The following is a 21,817-nucleotide window of genomic DNA, read 5'->3' on the forward strand; positions in this document are numbered from 1 at the left end:
TGGTCATCTCCGGCAGTAACGACTACTTCGGCTGTTGTACCTTGGGAGACAGACGTGTCGTCTTTAGTAGAGGCGCGAAATCTGTTTTAAGGGAAGCGTGTTGAACACGTGCCCCAGCCACAACCGTCAACATCAGTTTGTTCATTTTTGTAGCCAAGAAGGATCGCACAAGGAAACGCGGTTCAAGTTCTCGTAATGGAAATTGTACAAAAAGACGCTTCTCAAGCTCTTGTCAAAGACAACGATTTGAATCGATTTATTTAAATATGTTGTATTTCATATTTAATTTTGTATGGATTTGTACACGGTATGGGTACTACAATTTCCTAAAATTATGTAAAGAGTGTATCTTTACAATTTTTATATTTATTTATATAACTATTATTATAATTGTGACCCATATCCTACAATCGTAAAACAGATTTCGCGCCTCTACTAAAGACGACGCGTCTGTCTCCCAGGGTACAACAGCCGAAGCAGTCTGTACTGCCAGAGATGGCCACGCGCCCGAGGTTACACCGGATAAAATTATAGTGTTAGAACTTGTGTAAAATAATGATATGAAGATATCGAATAGAGAAAACATATCTCTCTAAGTACCCAACACATGAGTTTTCAAGTATTTCTTCTTTTCAAGAACTCTCCATATATTCATGTATTTTTCTTGTATCTTCTCCTGTATTTTTCTAATATCATCAAGTTAGGCACATAGCCTACTTTTAAATATCCAAGAGTTTTTTTAAAGAGTTAAGAGTCTTAACAATTATATACTTGAATTCTAATAAAACTAATCAAATATCATCAATAAGACTTTGGGACAAATAGGTCCTGGGTTCGATTCTCACAAGAGGGTTTTTCCCATATTTGTTGGGTTTCCCCCTGAATTGGTGTATAGGCATTATACCTAGTGGAGAAGGATATGATCGGGTGGTTCTGCTGGTGACACGATGATACTCCAGTGGTCCGTCAGTGATCCAAATTTGCCGTTCAAAAAAAAAAAAAAAAAAAAACTCTACTTAAGAGTTTCACCATATGAAGAGTTAAGAGTCTCAATAATTATAGATTTAAAATCTAATAAAACTCATCAAATGTTATCATTAAAACTTTACACGAGAGTTTCACCATATGAAGAGTTTAATTAATAATTATAATTTCACTCAATTATAAATTAACTAAGTATCCATTCACTAATTTTCTAATAAAGCGGAGGCAAATGACGGAGCTAGTTAGAGCAGTGGAAACCCTTACTGTGGATGGGAGGATAGGTAGAGGTAGACCCAAACTGACATGGGATGAACAGATTAGGCAGAATTTACTAGAGTTGCACCTTTCTGAGAACATGGTCCAAGATAGGACTTCGTGGAGGCGTAGGATTATGGTTAAAGACTTATAGGGTTGGTCCGTTTAGTTGGGCGTTAAGGGCTTAGATTTTTTCCATTTTCTTTAGGGTGACCTTACAAGTGTTTGCCTTCTTGTACGTATGCCTATATGTTGTTGTATGATGTTGTATATGTTTATATTTTTTTATGTTACTATCTCACCACTTCCTTAGTATTGGTAACTTCCTATTTCTATATTCTAGAATTTTGTGTGTTGGTCTATTGTTTATTTTGGAACTGAGAGTCTCTCTGGAAGCAGTCACTCTATCCCTACGTATGAAGATAAGATTTGCTTACACCCAACCTCCACAAATCTTACAGGTAGCTTTGATATTAATGGGATTTACTGGGTATGGTTCTTGTTATCATAATATATAAATTATCATAATAATAATAAATAGATAACCCCTATAAGTAATAAGCAGCTGGACTGAATTCCTTTGTTCTCCAATCTCTATTTCTCTCTCTTCTTTTAGTTGGTGCTATGTTAATGAGATAGGACACAAGCTGGTGACTTATTCATTCCTTTTGGCATTTTAACAAGCTACGAAGGTAACAAGACTCATACTTCAACTAATCACTTATATCATTTTTATATATATTGTGCACCATTATCTATCTACGTTCATTCAGTTTTAATTCTCTTAAAACTTTCACTTACTATATATGTAATATAAGCTATAGTTAACTTTCTTGACAACTCTACGTATTATATATGTTTATGAATATATATACACACACATATATAGGGAGAGACAGAGCGGCGCAACTATAGTTAGATATGATCGAAGAGTATGAATATACGTGTGTGGGTGTATAGAGAGCAGAGAGAAAATGAGAGAGGAGGAGGATTATTATTATTATTATATTATATAATCATTATATTGCAAACCAGTAGCGAAGTCAAAAATGAGTGAGGCTAAATATTTCATATTTCGTGGCAAACCTATGATTTTTTTTTTCTTGTAAGTTCACCTTTTTCGGTGGTCAGATTTCTCACAACCGAACACTAAAGTTTTCACGTCGAGTCAAGTCGGGCCGGGAACATTTTTCCAAATCGAGAACCTTGATTGCAACTCTTATCATTTAGTGGAACACGAAGTGCCCTATACCGAGGCACTTACTCCTTCACCAACTTCCTCATATAGCTTGTAGTCTTTATATTTTATCGAAATGAAAAAAGTAATCCATCCTAAAAAAACAAAAACTAAAAAAAAGAACAAGGTTATCCAGACACGAATCATGACCTTTAATTTACCATTACAACACCGTTGAACTCGTTACTATGGATTAACTCTAATAATTCTTATGGGTCCGCCATTCATCGCATCTACTAAAATTTTTAAAATCAACAAGTTTCCGTGAACTCGACCCATACAAGTGGGTCCACCCCTAATCCACTGGCCCCTTGATGCTTAACGCACACCCTATCTATCCTAATCCAGTGGCCTCTTATGCTTAATGCACCCCCTATCTATAAGAAAAAAGTATAATGATAACATGACTAACTTAGTAGAGTGATGTTTAGCAACACCAAAAACCTTTTTTTATATAAAAATCATACTAACAAACACTTAATAATAATTAATTAATGAAACTAGAAGGGAGTAAATTATATTTTTTAACAGATGATTGAAAATTTCTATTAAAAAAATCGTGGAAAACAAATATAAGATAAAAAGGAAAAGTTGTAAGTTGTTAGACTTAAGCAACAATAAAGAATTATTATTATTTATTAAAATCTGACTTGACTTGCACGTCAGCCAATGTCGATTGTCATGCAACTTGTAGTTAAGTCATCATCAGTGACTCATGATAGATCACGTTCTTCCAGCTTCCTGGAAATTTCTCTCGTATGTCGTATACAACACTTCATTTATTTAATAATCTTATCATGTCTATGTCTACCTCTACCTCTACGTTTAAGTGATGGTTACTATTATCTTTTTATCATCTTATATACTTTCTAATTTACTAATACAAGCGTGTACGATACACAAGAGTAAAAACATTTAACATTTGTTTGTACGTAGTGCATGTGAGATAATTTATTACATGTAGTGCGAGAAAGAAAAGGAGACGGACAAAAACCGTTGAAAACTTGTGGTTCTCTCCTTAAGATTATTTTGTATTGAGCAGTTGAAAACTTATGGTTCTCTCCTTAAGATTGATTTTGTATTGAGCACTCGCTTATGTCATTCATGAGTTTCATGGTCGGTATTATTTTTTTGTTTTCTTAGATCGTACTGAACTTGGATGGAAGAAGTATCTATGCTTGTCTACGAATATAGGAATATACAATCAACCATTTAACTACGGGTGTTCAGAATTTGATTCAGATTCAAAAAATTCGAAATTCGACTTGATTCGAATTCAATTAATAAGGTTCGAATTCGAGTGTAGTAATCGAATACGAATTTATGATTTTCAATTCGATTCGATTCAAAATTCGAATTCAATTTATATATAATTTTTTAATATATGCATACACACACACAAACATATATATACACACACATATAACTTTTAAACTTGGTCAAAGTATGAACTACAACTATAACTTTATTATTCATAACATTACCAAGCCGACCGACAAATAGTCCATACTACTTATTTCTAAATTTTTACCTAACTTAAATCGCTACCATTAACCAACATATCTTCTAAATTTTGGTGTTTTGAGATATTGAGAGTTAATTAATTTTACAGATTATTATATTTTATGTTGAATACAATTAGTTAGTAGTAGTTTAAATAAAAGAAAGTAAAATAATTTATTGTTTAGGGTGAATTTGAATTAAATCAAATTTGATTCGAATTCGAGTTTCAAATACTAATCGGATGGAATACGAATTCGGGTAAATAAAAAATAAAAATTCAAAAAAATTGATTCGAATAATTTGAAAATTCGTTATTTGATGAACACCCCTACATTTAACTGATCAATATGTGAAAAATTATTTAAAAATATGATATATAATAAAACCTCATGAATCAGATAGATTAGATATCATTGATGATGAAGGCACAAAACATGCTTGATTACATGAAATTATTAGCCATGGCTGCTTTGTGCGATGTGATTCCGCTCCAATAGCATGCCAACATGATTTAATCAACTTTGTTATTATATACAACTACATGGATAATTAATAACTAACTAAGAAAACTTACGTTAATATTATATCGTTTGTTACGAAATAGAAACTTAAAATAAGCCATTCTGCTTTAAACACCATCAACGTGTTTTGGACATGGTGTGCGAGAGAAGACCTACAAAAGTTAATAAATACATATTGAACAAACTTGAATAAAATGAACAATGATGTAGGGGTGAACCAATTACGGCAAGATGTAAGGCCCCAAGCTCGGGTGACCTCACAACTAGTAAATTATAGGAAAGTTGGTGTCAAATCACGAGAATTACAGTGGAAAGTGTTGTTTAATAGCTTCTTTAGTAATAATGAAATTGTACAAAAAGTAAAATCGATAAGTTGAGATTTTGTTTAAGAGCTAAATTAACAGTTAGTTGAAAAAGTTGTAAATAGTTGGAAGGAGAAGTGATTCCTCCGGGGTTTAGATTCAAAAACTCAATTTCAATTGAGAAATCAAATAAACATGGTTACAAAAATTGTTTAGTTGATTGTGATAAGAAGGGCAATTTACTCTCATTGCGGAACAATAAAAGAGTAAGAACCCTTACTTTGATTATCGATATTACATATAAGTTTCGTACATAATCGTGTTTATACAATTACATTCAAGTATGAAAATATGAGTTTCTTAAAAACTTTTTGAAATTTAAAATATTTCAAATATAATATTGTCGTTTAGGCGTGACGACAAAACGTAATGCGGAAGCGTGAAACTTGATGGTGTTCGGTTCTTTGTTGAGCTTGATCGTCATCCGATACTTTACGGTATACCTACGTTTCATAAAACATGAAATGAGTTAGTTATGAGAGTTTATAATACGTTTAAACATGTCCGTAAGCCAAAAACAAGCAAACAACAAATTTTTATCAGCCTTTTAAGCCGTCGCGGGCCGCGACCAGATCAGACATCACCCTCGCGTGCGGCGAGGGCCTCTGGCGGGCCGCGACCGAGTTTATTAATCTTGTCGCGGGGCGCGAGAACCTGGTTTCGACAGACAGTTCTTAAGTTGGGCTGCATTTTTCCCAGCTTTGCCAATGTTTACGTAATTGGTCATAACTTTCCGAATTTTTATCCGTTTTACGACTCGTTTCTTTCTACGTGATTGTAATTTGTTCCTCCATCACGTGGAGCTAAAATCCGACATCCGGATTAACAAGTTTCTAAGTTTTTAAGCCCTCGGCTTTATATTTATTTACAAAACTTTTGACCCGTTCATGATTTATCAAACAAACTTGTTTGTTTGCATTCAAATACTCATGAACATCATACTATAAATGTTCCTATTATCCAAGGTTCTATTCACGGGTTTTTTTATACATCCCAAACCCGTTTTTGCGTGTATACTCATTTTGACCCGTTAAGGGATTTAAGCATTTTTAAACTTAAATCACGCTCCTCTTTTGCTTACATCTTATTTCCACATTTAAATATAGACTTGTCTTCCACCACAACTATATTTCTGGTGGATTTAATGTGATGAACTTTTCATTCCGAGTTCTACCCATCGGTTTGTCATTTTACGGAAAAGACTCATTTCGAGATGTTTGACCCAAAAGGTTCGTACCTTTCACTTTTGTACTTATCCCAAGGATTTACTCGATCGTTAAACTTATTATCAAACTACCTTTAGGGGTCGTTTGCCCAGTTTTTCATACAAGGGCGTTTTGGTAAACTTTAGCCCTTCCTTAACGACGAAGGACTTTCAATAACATGTTTGACCAAAATCGCACATTTTAGCTATAATCTTAGTTACACATACCTGGCTTGGGTCAAAGTATAGACCCGTTTTAATATCTTGCTTTAATAACCGCTAATTAATAGCAACGCAAATATCCATTCGCTATTCACTTCTGTGAGCATATGACTAGACAAACAATCATTAGTGGATATTGTCAAATGGTGATATGATCACCTTTTGACCCGTTTGGTCTAAATGACCGTTTTATCCTTGTGAGATGATATTTATTTACCATCTCATCCATGTAACCCATTCCGGTTTACACCATACCATCATATTACTTAAATCATTTCTTAATTCTTTTAACCCATCAAGGCTTACGCCATAGAGTGTCTTTCTCAAAAACTGAGGTATATCCGTTAACTTGTAACCAATTACCATATTATTCTTTTTCTCATTATGGTTACACCATAAGGTAACTTAATTCAAAACTCATTGTCTATTCGTCATTGCATGACCGAATTATCGTATTACTCCTTTTTAACCATTAAATATGGTTTCTTATTATTTTTATTTATTTCGTTCCTTATGACTACACGTCGGAACGTCATATTCCAAACACTTATTTACTTTATTTGTACTCAATACAATAAGGGAATGTTCTTCAAAATAAAAGGGTGTAAGCTTTACTTACCTTGCATCCAAATTATGCTTTTCCTTCATACTCGATTCGTTTGACCCACTTCCTTCCCAAGCTTCCACCTAACTTGTCAAGCGTCAAACTATCATTATAATTCGTAAGATGGTTAGATTAGTCATTATCAATCACGACTATTCCATCTTACGAGTTTTATGTCGATATTATTATTCGATCTTATTTTGGTCAGTTTGACTTTGCCTATTAACGTAAGTAATTGCACTATGCAGCTCAACTACTCGTTTAAGCACTTTGTCAAATATCTGGTAAGCATCATTCTCACGCTACCGTTTTAACCACTTTCTCAACCAAGTTCATGTAACCGTAAATCATCGAATTAACATAACATTAATCATTGCATGCTAAACTATTTATATCATACAAAGATTTGGGATTGTTTTATCAATATGAAACAATTCATTATATCATATATATATATATATGTATAATTCACATAAACATCAAGTTTAGCCAAATACCTTAATCATTCATAACACATGATAATCTCAAACATCATTTCACATGAATATAACATTTATCCCTTCTTATCATTCAAAACCCACTCTACGGCGAGTATGAATATATACCCGAATTCATAATTTATTCGATCAGGCATCATCTTATCACTCTCATGTATGATGATTCTAAACATAATTATATTATCAGTTTCATCATATTATTAAAACCCACTTATCCTAGTGTGGTAAATCATCTAAACATTCAAATCATGGCAACATATGTAAAATTTTCACTTAGAGTTTTGTTCCTAAGAAAGTATACATCACTAATTCAGCCATAACCTCTACGATTCATACATAAATCGCAAATTGTGATGTTCATCAAATTTCACAACTTCAATAAACATCAAAATTCTACATACCTTATGATCCCCTAGCTTGGGTGATCGTTAATTCACGTTCATTCATGATTTTGAGCTCCAATTAGCTCTTCAATTTTAACATTTTGGTTGAATTAGGGTTTTGGATCAAGGGAGCTTCTCCTGGTCGTTCCAGACCACACACTTAGTATGTGTTTTGTTTTGTTTTTCTTTTTATAATTCAACTTTCAAGTTATCCCACTTTGGCCCCTCATGTTTGGTTAATTCTTAAGTAGGCCACAACCCACTTATCCAACAATATTTTCTCTTATTAACTAGGTTAAACATTCCTAGTTAACTTAATGGGTTTGGGGAGATTACAACCCGTTTTATTTTAAGTCCCGTTAACTCAGGCCTCTTGTAAACTTTATTTCCTCAAAAGCATTCATTCTCCTTCTATTTAATATTAGGTTTATTTATTTAAATCCTAATATTTATCGGGTTAATTTTTACCACTAACGGTATTTTACCCGCTCTTTAACATTAACGTGCTTTAATTATCAAACCCGTTTTCGAGGTGTTACAAAAAGGTTTATCGCTTGATTATCAATTACAATTACAAAAACCAAACCCTTTTCTTATATATATATATATATATATATATATCCCAGTTACTAGAACTCTCAGGGAATTGAAAGATAAAAAACTAGGTTTCAAATAAAGTTAAACCATTTACAATTAATCAATAAAATCAAATAAATAAGAAACAAGCATCAAGTGCTTAGATTGTGTGTCCCAAATACAAAGAAAACCAAGTTAAATCATCCACTTACAAGAATCCTCCACTCGGCGGAAACCACAAAAAAGTTAGCCGCTCATGATCTCGATTGAATCTTCAAAATTGATGTTGGATTGCATGTTTTATAATGGAAGATCAATTGGATGGTTTAGAATGGTGATAAAGCTTTGATCTCTAATTCAAAAATCACCTCTAACGTTGCCCAAACGAATGGAATGGAAAGGATCCCAAAACCCTATTTTTTGCGTTTCGTACCCTTTGATACGTATCCAATTCGTAAGCTACGCCATGGGTTGTAGTTTATGGTTCTCGAGAAAATTTCTTACGCTGACTCACCACTTCCTTACAATAGTGGCTTACAGTTCTCATACCCACTGTAGGTCACGGCCTACGGTTAAGTCGTAGGTTACGGCTCCAGCTGAAACAGCCTTACGACTCTTACCAAGGGTTACGACCCTTGGAGATTGCCTTATGGCCCTTCCTTATATTTCTTGGTGCAAGCCTCCCAATTGTCTGTTTAACCTACAAAAACATATTAACTCATAGTCAAACTCTTCCAAGTAAGTAATCACATAAAAAACCCATAACATTCAACAATTAGACTCATTAACTATCATTCGAAAAACTCGTCCATCAATTCTCGTTATACCTTTTAAACATCATAATCCATTCCCCATACTATAACCCATAACCATTTTCATGTTACATTCCTTCTTGCAAGCGACAGAAGTTTTTACCAACCGGTGCAAAACTTTACGGTCTTTGCCTGCAACAGATGTAGCATTTTACAGTCCATGCATGCAAAGCTAGCAGGAGTTTCATTTTCTTTACCCTTTCCCCGTATCTTGTACATTATTTAACCCTTCTTTACACTTCCATTTCGTTTTAAAGCTACCAATGACACAACCGTTGTCATTTGTATCATACAACTGCTCAGTCAAGCCTTTCGTGTTAAGGATCTTCGCACTCTTGACTATTTTCGAGGTAATATTTTTTTGTCACAAAATAAGTACATCTCGAACATTCTACAACGTAATGCCTTCACTAATTGCCAACAAATACCGTCTACAATAAGCTCGTCCCAATAGTTATCTCATGGCGACAGTCCGCTTCTATTTGATCCAATTAAATACCCTAAGCTTGTTGGAGCACATCAATATGTCATTCTATCTCGTCCTGACATCACTTTTGCAGTTAACAAAGCGTACCAATACATGCATGCTCCTACCGAGAGCCATTGATCGGCTGCAAAGTGCATTCTTTGATATCTCAAGTGCACCCTTGATCATGGCTTGCTCTTTCCCATGACTCTAGTTCTCATCTGCAAGCCTTTACAGATGTTCCCTGGTAGGGTTCATACTTCGGGCCTTCACGGATGCTGAATTGGCTGGTTGTCCAGACGATTGTCAATCCATGGGATAATACCATATATACATGGGCACTATTATGATCTCCGGATCGCACGGAGACAAAAAACAGTTTCTTGTTCATCCACAAAGTCTGAATACAAAGCTCTAGATGACATTTTAGTTGAACTGACTTGGCTAGAAGCTTTATTAAAAGTACTTGGAACATACATAACTTTGCTCTAACCATTGAGTGTCAGCCCAATGGCCACCAGCCCGCATTCTAACCCGGAGGTGGCGGGTTCGAGTCTTGCTCGTTCCCAATGCCCCTACGGTAGCGGATTTACCCCCAGACTCAGGCTTGCTGGGTGGCGGTCTGCGAGGTGGGATCACCTCGGCGGTTGGGAGGACCGTGGAATATCCCCCCCCCCTACATAACTTTGCTCTAGCCTTCTGGTGTAATAATCTTGGCACTACATATCTATCCAAGAATAATCTGTCTTCCATGCCATAACAAAGCATGTTGAAGTTGACTTTCATCTCATACGATATAGATTGCATAGGGAAAAATAAACGCCCAGTTCATATCTACATAATATCATATTGCGGACATCTTTACAAAGCCTCTGCCTATTCATAGATTCACGTTTTTACGATCCAAGCTACATGTTGTTCCCAGCCTTAGCTTGCAAGGAATTATTAGACAAGAGAGTAATTATAGATAGTTAGAGGTTCATTACGTAAATATTAAAGGTTGTATTGAGTAAATATGGGTTCTATAAATACAAATCCCTTGTAACCTCATTCCTTACAATATTTTATATAGTAACAAAACAAATCTTGAACAATGTTAAATATTTATTTATTCTACAATGGTTTTAAAACTAAATATTTATTCTATTGCTAGTATAATATAAATTATAAGGCTATAATATTATTATATTTTCTTTATATTGTTAATTTACTTTTCTAACCCTAAATTTTACTAGATTTGTCATACGTTCTCTGAACTCTAATAATTTTTTAATAAACGATTTACGTATACCTCTGAACTTTAACAAATTTATCATTCGAGAGTTTAATAATAATCTTTTTTCGATAAACGATTCATGTTTTGACCCACAGACGAGTTATCATACAACTCTTAAAGTTTAATAAAGTTATTTTTTTTCTTTTTTAACAAGTATTTGTTCTTTTATTATTTTTATAAGTTTGATTTTTAATTTTTCTCATTATTATTTAACTTATTATAATTAAAGATAACTTTTAACTCTAGACATGTTTATTTAACTGTGTTGAGTGTTTATTTTTACCACTGTTTAGATTAAAGTATACATAGTCTATATTAACCCTTTAATATATTAGGTAACAAATACAATCGTTTTTTTTAATTTACCTTATAGATTAGAGATATTTACTTAACTGTGTTGATTGCTTATTTTTCCTATCGTTTAGATTAAAGCTTGCATGGTCTATGATAATTTATTGATATATCATGAAACAACTACATCATTGCCAACAACCTCCTACGACCCTACGACCTCGCCGCGAAGCACGGGATCCAATACTAGTTTAAATACAAATCACAACAACATTCCTTTTTTTATTTTATTAATAGTTAACTGATCTTTATTCCATACTATGTTAGTGAGTGAGTGGGGCTTTAAAGCCTCACTGTCTACATGGTGTCTTAACTAGCATCACACCACCCAACCTTACGTTGCGATGTGATCCAAAATGCAAATCGTTTAGGCCTTTCCCCTTAAAAACCAACATTTAATGATATATGTGTTATTGTTTTGCTTAAAAATATAAACTTATAGATTTTTATGTTAGACTAAGAAATAAAAACATTTTATCTGCTCAAAAGGTACTTAAAATTTACAAATATTCCTAAGTATTTATCATGTATGAAACAGAGAATTTATTTTCAAACACATAGATGCTTAAAAAGTATATATTGAAAAGGGCCTCGTGTGCGGTGGACTGTATGAGATGCCTACCTCACTTGTGGAACCCTCAATGCGAGCTCCTTTTTGGATTCATTCTTGTATGGGGGGTTTCTGAGTTGTTGTTTGCTCTATGCACCTGCCAACGCATGTTTGTTAAGGAAGTTGTATCTGTTTTCGACAAGGAAATCAGGGATGTGGTTGAGGACATTGGGGTTTGTGGGGGTCCTTTTTGGAATTTTCAATGGAGCTTGTTGGCATTCTTACTGGTCCGTTTTAGGGATTTAAGCTTATATGCGGTGGAAGATGTATCAGCAAACGCTTTCGTGGCCTCAAGAGCACAATCATGTAATTTACTAGACCACATTTTGCGGGACAGTGGTATTGGTATCATCAGGTATAGAGATAAAATGATGTGTTTTTATTACTGAGTTCATTAGAATACACATACATATGCCCAATTTATAGAAAACTGAAAATAAGAATAAAAGGAAAGACAATAAATGGCTGAGCTGGAGTCTTGGCTGTAAAACAGTTGTGATTGGGCTGGAAATCCTCATAAAAATCTTCACTTATTTTCTTCTTTCCAACACTCCCCCTTAAGTTGAGTAGTGGGGTAACCAATACTTAATTTGCTCAATCAGCTACTAAAAGCGTTCCCGTTGATGGCCATTGTAAGAATATCTGCGAGTTGATCTTTTGACGATACATATGGGAGCTCTATGATTCTTTCTTCCAGTTTCTCTTTGAGGAAATGTCGGTCTACCTCCACGTGTTTTGTTCAATCATGTTGTACTGGGTTTTCTGAGATTTGTATTGAAGCCGTATTGTCACACATAACTTTACTGGGTTCCTTTTGAAAAAAACCAATGTCTTCTAGTAGCTTCCTGATCCAAAGAACTTCGTTTAACCCTCGAGCTATACCTCTAAATTCCGCTTCTGCACTCGACAGAGCAACCACCTTTTGTTTCTTACTTCTCCAAGTAACAAGGTTTCCATCGACCAAGGAGAAGTACCTTGATGTTGACCTTCGATTTCCCTTATCTCCTGCCCAGTCTGCATCAGTGTTGAGCTCAACATTCAGATGTCCATTTGTTTTGAACAACACTCCATGGCCTACGGTCCCCTTGAGATACCTTAAAATTCTCTGAGCAGCTTCCATGTGGGCAACTTGTGGTTGGTGCATGAACTTACTTACTACTCCAACCGCATACACTATATCAGGATGAGTGTGAGAGAGATAAATTAGCTTGCCCACGAGCCGTTGATACATTTCTTTGTCCGTAAGCTCCCCATTAAGTTCCATGTGAAGGTTGTGGTTCACCACCATTGGAGTATCTGCGGGTTTACAATCAATCAACCCGCTTTTTGCCAGAAGATCAAGGACATACTTTCTTTAGCAAATGAAGATCCTCCGTTTCGACCTGAGAACTTCAATCCCGAGGAAATACTTGAGATTCCCTAGATCTTTCATTTCAAATTTTGAAAACAGATTCTCTTTTAGTTGTGCTATTTTTTCTACATCATTTCTGGTAATAATCATGTCGTCTACATATATGATCAAGCAGGTTACAAGGCCGTTTCTTCTCTTGAGGAACAAAGTATGATTAGCATTACTTTGGTTATACCCGTATTCTTTCATGGCCAAAGTGAACTTTCCAAACCATGCCCGAGGAGATTGTTTTAGCCCATATAATGACTTTTTCAACCGACATACTTCCCTTTCTTTAAAACTCCCTGAAAAACCTAGAGGTGCTTCCATGTAGACCTCTTCCGTTAGGTCTCTATGGAGAAATGCTTTTGTAACATCAAACTGGTGGAGAGGCCACTCCTTATTGGCTGCCATGGAGAAGAGGACTCTGATGGTGTCCATTTTGCAACCGAAGAGAATGTCTCAGAGTAATCGATCCCATACGTCTGAATGTAACACTTGGCTACGAGCCGAGCTTTGTATCTTCCAATGGAACCATCTGGTTTATATTTGATTGAATACACCCACCAACATCCAACAGTTTTCTTTCCTTTAGGAAGAACGCACTTCTCCCACGTGTTGTTTTTCATAAGAGCATGCATCTCCGTTTCCATTGCTTCCTTCCAGTTCTTCTTACCCTGGGCTTCCTTTACGGAACTCGGTATTTGTTCAGAGTATAGTGAGGTAACAAATGCTTTCGCACTGTTAGATAAGTTCCCATTAACCATATTGGTTGTAGGATACCTTGAATTTCTGGTTTCCCTTTCTGGGGAGTATCGTTTTGGAAGAACCCCTCTATTGGCTCTAGGAGGTAAAACGTATGTTCCCGGTGTTGTTCCAGAACCTCCGTCATGTTGTTCATTAGATTCGACTTCTCCTTGGACTGCGTTGTTTTGCTCAGCAATGTCCACCTGTTCCATTGTCTCGGGACTTTCCTGATTGTTAGTGGTATCTGGATCAGATTCAGACTCATTTCCAAGGTTTGGAGAGTCACTTACCTCGAACACCAGTCTGGATGATTCTTGGGTGAGACTTTCGATAGGCTTAGTATGTGTGGATGTATGAGATGACTCATTTTCTCTTGCAGATGGAATCCACTTCAACCAGCTCAGTGAGTCTTCATGTTCTATCTCCCCCTGACCACTAAGATGGGACTGATTGTAATATTCTGTTTCAAGAAAATCGCAGTGGACAGTAGTAATCACACGACGTCATGATGGGTTATAACATCAGTATCCTTTCTGATTCACCCCATAACCAACAAAGACACATTTTTCGGCACATGGATCAAGTTTAGATCATTCGGTTTTAGGTATATGGGGAAAAATGGTACACCCAAAGACACGAGGTGGTAAGGTAAGAGGTGGGGGTAGTTTGGTGAATGTGGATAAGGTATCTAGGGGAGTTTTCAGGTCAAGGGCTTTGGTTGGTAAATGATTAAGAAGATACACAGCTGTGTTTGTAGCTTCGGGCCAAAAAGATTTAGGGACTTTGGATTCAAGCATAAGGGCTCGGGCCATTTCTACCAAAATGCCATTTTTTTCTCTCAACTACACCATTCTATTCTGGGTGTTTTGGGCAAGTGGTTTGGTGAATCATTCCCTTCTCTTGAATAAATTGTTTCATGGAGGTATTAACGTACTCCCCTCCATTATGAGATCATAAGATCTGAATGTTGGTTTTGAATTGAGTTTGGACCATGGTGTAAAACAGTCTAAATTTGTCAAAGACTTCAGATTTGTGTTTTAAAAAATATACCCATGTCATCCGGGTACAGTCATCAACAAATAATAGGAAGAAACGAAGATTTTGACCTCCATTCGTTTCAGTTGGACTCCAAACATCTGAATGTATTAGTGAAAAGGGTTCACTGACCCTTGTGTTACTTGGTTTGAAAGGTTTTTTATGGCTTTTGGCTAAGGCACATGTTTCACAGTCTAATGTACTGTTTGACGGGAAGAGTTTAGGGAGTAAAAGATGTAGATACCCGGCGGGAGGATGCCCTAATCTCCTATGCCAAAGCCATGCTTCTCTACTCTTTGTTCCGTGAGCAAGCATCGCAGTCCCTGACTGAGTCACCTCATCCACATAGTATAAGCCTTGTCGTTCACACCCAATTATCTTTCCAGATCTGATGTCCTGTAAGATACAAAAACGAGGATGCATTAGAACTGTGCAATTGAGTTTCTTTGTAACATGACTTACTGATAACAATTTGTGTGTTAACGAAGGAACATATAAACAATTAGACAATCTCAGATTGGGAGATATTTCGACAGTTCCTCCTCCCTTTACTAAAGCATTTTCGCCATTTGCAGTCTTGATGTGGGTTCTTTTTGGTTTCTTTGTAGACACGAAGTCCGATGGCTCGTACGTCATCGTATCAGTGGCTCCAAAATCAAAAATCCCTGAACTGACTTGATCACCGCTTTTCTGTGTTGTTAAATAGGTTTCCCCACTTGTTGACGGATAGTCCTTCAACAACTCATAGTTCTTGTGATTAATCATTTGCAAAAATCCTTTTTTTAAATGTTGTCTTAAACAAGAAAAAAGATTCCCAAAAAAGGTGACAATCCCCTTTTTCCTTACTTCACGTGCCTCTCTCACCTCGCCACACCTTTAGTTTTTCTTTCTTCTTCACATAGAAAAAAAGAAACACAGAACCAAAAAACCTAGCCCCCCCCCCAGACTTTCTTCTCTACACAACACTTCTGCACTTTTAGAGAGAGAGGAGAATCAGAGAGAAGCGGAAGTGTGTTGTGGTGGTTGACGCCGGAGATAAGAGGCTGGCGAGTGTTCCGCGGCGGTCGGAGAACGATGTTACGGTTATGATGTCTGGCTCTCCGTCGGGACCTGACGTGTGCGATTCCGGCAACAATAACAACAACCACAACGGTTCGGTTCAGATTCTAATCGTCGGAACGGATCATGCAACGCCGCCGTTGACGGCGTTAACGTTGTAGTCACCGGGAACAGTGGTTGTTTTGGGCTGAGTGCTTTCTCCGAGGTTGACCAGATGTAGGAGTTGAGACTGGGTTTGTACGGTTATGACGTGTGGCCGAAACAAAAAACTTAGGAACCTTTCTGTTCCTATAGTGATGATGGTTGGAGTTGTGATGGTGGAAGACAGAAGATGCGGCGAAGGCAGTTGATGCAGCGGTTGTTTGTTTGATTTTTTCGGAGTTTGATTTTGATTTTTGGGTTTTTCTGGTTTGAGGTTGGATTGGCTGGGATAGATTGTAGATGATGAGCAAAGTGTTCAAGAATCAGAAACACTGCTCTGATACCATATCATCAGGTATAGAGATAAAATGATGTTTTTGATTACTGAGTTCATTAGAATACACATACATATGCCCAATTTATAGAAAACTGAAAACAAGAATAAAAGGAAAAACAATAAATAGTTGAGCTGGAGTCTTGGTTGCAAAACAGTTGTGATTGGGCTGGAAATCCTCATAAAAATCTTCACTTATTCTCTTCTTTCCGACAATTGGTTGGTGGGATACTAATTATGGGTGTGCGTTGGGTAGCTTGCACAAGTCCTTCCCTGATCTTGGTAGGTTCGCTAATAAGGATAGCGCCCCTCCAAATGCTTAAAATACTTTGTCGAATGCCCTATATATTAATGCAACCTAGAATTTGGAAGAGAAATTTAACCTATCCATGAGCCAGAAAACGGTTTTAGAATATCTTCAAGGCCCTATGCTCAAGATATTCTGACCGTTGTTCTCATTGAAGGTCTAGGCCAACACATGTCAGTGGTGGAGTATCAGACCATTCTTAAATGTTGTTTAATGATCCTCTCGTTTCCAAATAATGGGCCTTACCCAGTTTGCCGCAAGGTTTGTTTGGATAATTTTAGGGAGCATACGGTCCCATTGCAAGGAGCTACAGAGTTTCAAAAACACACATGACTTGGCCAGGGATGTCCTATGTAATGGGCTTAAGCAAACATAAATTTTCGCCAAAAAAGAGGCTTGTGTAAATTTCCTAACAGACCTGCTTGAAGGGAGGTCCACTCTTCGGTAGGGATGGCAATCGAACCCGAACCCGATTGGTAAACCCGAAACCCGACACATCTGGGACGGGTTGGGGTCGGTTAATCGGGTTTGGGACGGGTTTGGGACTAGTTTTTATTTTTTTCGCAGGTTTAGGATGGGTTTGGGATTTGGTGATATACCCGTTTACCCGACCAAATTACCCGATAAAGTAAACCCGTTTACCCGATATAATTTATTTTATATTTTTAAATACGTAAATATATAATACATCCTTTTTTCTATATACATAGGCATTTTATCCCGTATACATTATAGTTATTTAATATATTTATTTAGTGATAATACTAAACGTAACTTATTAGTAGTTACCCGATGGGTTTTGGGTCGGGTATACCCAACGAGTAAACTTTTTAAAATTAATGGGTTACCCGAAACCCGTGGGTATACCCGAAGGGTATTTACCCGTTAGAAACCCGACGGGTTTTGGGACGGGTTTGGGACAAACATATCTAATCGGGTTTGGGGTTGGGATTACCTAAACCCGTCCCAAACCCGACCCATTGCCATCCCTACTATTTGGCCAGCGGATGTTCTTGTGTTCGGTTGGGCAGATGGGAAACACCCTTGTGTGGACCACACCGAGGTGTCCCCCTTTGTTCGGCTAAAGGAAAACTGTTTCGTGACTGACCATACTGTGTCAAAGGCAGAATTAGGGAAAATTACTAAGAATGAAATAGTTTGTGCTAAGAATTAACATGTCTTTATTTGATACTTTTGGTTACCTTTCTCCTAAAGATGTTGCTTTCCTAGACATAGTGCAAAAGGTCGTGCACAACAATTTCTTGACGCCGGAAAACCAAAGTTTGTTTTTGTTAGAATTGGGTTTGCCATTCAGAAAAGGATTATGGCGTAACTTTTTACCCGTTTATGTAATTTTCTAAAGGGTTTTAATATAATGGAATTTACGAATTTTAGAATAAGATGCGACACTAAAGTATTTCAAAGACGACAACGTTGACAAATTAACGCCGGCTTTTGACATATTTTTCTACCTTTGCTTGTAATCAAAGCTTCCTTCGTAAAAAAGGGGATTTATTAGAATTTTTTCCCATTTGAACGAGTACGAACAAAATCCAGTATTCCTTCACGTCAAACAAAATCCAGTATTCCTTTATTTGTCACTCCACTCCGAAGAAAAACACGAATGCCATTTTGTATATGATTCGTAAGTTATTATATTTAAGTTATTAAGTACTTGCTAAGGGTGTTAACTAAGTCGAACACCACACGAATAAAAAATCGTGTTAGACATATGAAATCAATCGTATATAGCAACCGAAAGAAAAAATCTAAAAAATAAAGTTGTAATATGCCCATAAAAAATCGTGTTAGACATATGAAATCAATCGTATAATATCGACACTTGTTTTACATCGATCGAAACCATAAAAACGGATATCAATAAATTATATTGATACCAATTTGGTTTGTCACGATAAAGAACAAAAATATATATTTTGACCCGTTTGTTTTAAGTAAAACTTTTATCAAAATGAAGATAATGAAAAGAGTAAAGGACATCAAATTATATAAATGTGAGGTTGCTTTGTAAAATGTACATTTGTGATTTAATTACTTAAACATTACGACTCACAACTCGATTTCGAAAAAAATTATATCAAAACGTAGATAGGTACGTCACCACAACAAACTCTAAATTATATAAAACACTAGATGTTAAAATTTAAAAAAATGTGGTCGAAATTAATTATAATAATAAAATAATATTAAAGACATCTATAATTTTCATCTTTTACATTTTATTCAAACCTGGAAATTTTCATCTTATACTTGTAAACCTAATAGTTTTCGTCTTTTACACTTAGCCCCAACACTTTTTTCACTTTCAACTTTGTTTCCATATATTTTTTATCTTTTACAAATCTTTAGCTTTACATTTCAGTCTAAATTTTTCGAATTAACACGCTAACGTGCGTATGTGGTTCAACTTTTTACCTTTATCTTTTCCCATTTAACGGTCACGTTGTGTTTTACGTTTCGGTCTAATTTTTTGCGCATTAACACGTCGCAACGCGCGTGCATGGTTCAACCTTTTTATGTCTACATTTAATTCGATTTTATTGTTTTCCTTTTTTATTTCTTTTGTTTTACGAGCGTTTCCGGTGTTAAGGGTCGCTGGCGACGGTGTGACATTGATGCTATCACCACCGCAAAGCATGGGGCTTAGTAAAAGTTTAAACTAAAGTATAAAATCAAATAGGTTAAACGGGTCATTCATCAAATCCACCATATTCATTCGAACACGATCTGTTTAGTTTAATATTTCCCGGGTCCAACACAAAAACGACCCAAACTCACAAGTCTTGTTATAGTTTCAAGTCGTATCAAGAATTCATTACCCTAATCATAAGTTGACAACATAACTATTTTTTCATAACCGTCGCTCATTTGAATTGAAAATAAGCATGATTATCTATTATGTTTGAAAAACAGTAGTTTAAGAATTATACACGGTTTCCTCGTTCTTTGAAATTTACATTTGTTATTAGTATCGTTTAATATTTTGCAACACACGTTTTTTAATTGTATCATGCAACACACGTTTTTTTAATTATACAAGTAAACCAAAGGGAGGTAAAGGTAATGGACATAATCCACCAAATAAAGTCGAGAACGTTTTTTTGGTACAAAATAAGTTTGGCTGTAATAGTTTGAAATGGAGTGATTGGTATGTAAACCCGATGTACATGTTGTAATTGGTTTGGCCTCCATCCGTGTTTTACGGACTGGTTCTCCTTTTTAATGAAGTTGAATGTTCAAAAAAAAAATGCAACACACGTTGTTAACATATGGCAACACAAACAAAAGGGTCAACATTATCACATGTTTTATAAATATTCAACTCAAGGGATACACATTTCCATTTTGAGCAAATGATTATCTTCTAACAATAAGGACTACCCAACCAAGTCATTGATAATTGTAGATCCAAAATGTCTATAGTTGCCTAGTCTTTAAGATGTATGTAGGTAGTAATGGGTCGTATTCAGGGACGCATGATAGAAGGGGCCCGGAGGGGGGGGGGGGGCGACCCCCCGAGCTTTTCGCTCAGTAGTGTTCGTTATTTAGTTTTCGTATAGAATTTTTTAGGTATATACGTTTTCGACCCCTCGGTCAAAAATCTCAAGCTTCGCCACTGGTCGTATTGTATCTGGAACCAGTGGCGGACCCAGGATTTTTTTCCAATGGGGTCCAGTTTTTTCGATACTTGGATTTTTTACACCCAAACGATAGAATTTTCGGGTCGGTCGTCGTTTGCGTCGGATCGGGGTGATTTATTGAGCTTGGAACCTTTAAAAAAGATAAATAAATAACAAAACAACACATTTCTAATCACAAAGGCATAAATTGAGTAAATTTTCGTTCATTTTAACATTTTAAAAGTGTATTTTAACAAAAAATCGGCTGGTATTAGACTTGAACCCATGACCTCTTTGTTAGCAAACAAGGGATTAACCACCACAACAGCTTTGCTTTTGATACTATGGGGTCCAATTGAATATTCTTATGGGGTCCGTAAAAAAATTAATATACCGAATCTACTAATTTTCTAAAAAAGATTGGGGTCCGTGGACCCCGACCCACTCTATGTGGGTCTGCCCCTGTCTGGAACATAGTTGTTTGGTTTACTTGTAAAATATGTAAAACACATGTTTTGGTTGTAGCGAATGGAACCCCATTCACTAACAAGGTTGGGGTGATTGAATACATTAGAGTTGTTCTAGCGAATGTAGCGGTGATTGAATACATTAGAGCTGTTCTAGCTAATGTAACCAGTATTATATATATTGGTAATTGGTTATTCAGTTTATTTTAGTTAGTTGTTCTGTTCAGTATCAAATCATAGAGCCAAATGAGTGTATGTTTTGTAAGATGTTTTCGGAAGTGTAATATAATCGAAAACGTTTATTTACTTGTGTGTGATTGTCGAGTACGTACGTTTAGATTCCACGTATTGTAGATCCAATCCAAAAACAGGCCTTCAATAATCACAAACACAAACCAAGGTTATCAAAGATAAACATCAATAGATATGTGATTTAGATTAAATGTAAACTTCAAATGAATTGTTATTTATATAGTTTTGATAAAAATGGAATTGATTAGAACGTGTGATACCATGAAAATACTTTCTTTCAAATTTTTAGTTAGATAAAAGAAATTTGGACACTAGATATTCTTATCTATCAGGTGGTATAAGCAGTGGCGAATCCAAGAATTTTTCTCATCAGGTTACTTTTGGTAGATTTTCACTAATTCTCACTATTTTTTTAAATCATACAAAATTTCTACTATTTTTCTCATTTTTTTCCAAATTAAGAGAATTCCCGAGAACCACCAAAATACCCCTAGATCCGCCATAGAGTATAAATATAAATATTAATTTAGATCTTTACGGCAACATTTTTGGTATGAAAATATAGAAAGCTGGTAGTGGGA

At 35.8% G+C, this 21,817-nt stretch overlaps 2 protein-coding genes across 4 annotated transcripts in view; one reads left to right on the forward strand and one right to left on the reverse strand.

Annotated features, from left to right (window-relative positions):
- The first annotated feature begins 1,789 nt into the window (after window positions 1-1,789).
- Window positions 1,790-21,817, forward strand: part of LOC110886181 (calcium-transporting ATPase 9, plasma membrane-type) — a 57,042-nt gene continuing 37,014 nt past the window's right edge. For 2 of the 3 annotated variants that reach the window (XM_035978723.1, XM_022133945.2), the window contains exon 1: window positions 1,791-1,931. The gene's annotated coding sequence lies outside the window, so the exon portion shown is untranslated. Of the gene's footprint in view, window positions 1,932-21,817 lie in introns of all 3 variants that reach the window. The other variant, XR_004869843.1, reaches the window with a different exon arrangement.
- LOC110883016 (secreted RxLR effector protein 161-like) lies at window positions 12,603-13,151 on the reverse strand. The gene has a single exon (XM_022130883.1). It carries the CDS (start codon window positions 13,149-13,151, stop codon window positions 12,603-12,605), a length of 549 nt encoding a protein of 182 aa, XP_021986575.1.

The sequence above is a fragment of the Helianthus annuus genome, chromosome 10 (assembly GCF_002127325.2).
Source record: "Helianthus annuus cultivar XRQ/B chromosome 10, HanXRQr2.0-SUNRISE, whole genome shotgun sequence".
Lineage (NCBI taxonomy): Eukaryota > Viridiplantae > Streptophyta > Magnoliopsida > Asterales > Asteraceae > Helianthus > Helianthus annuus.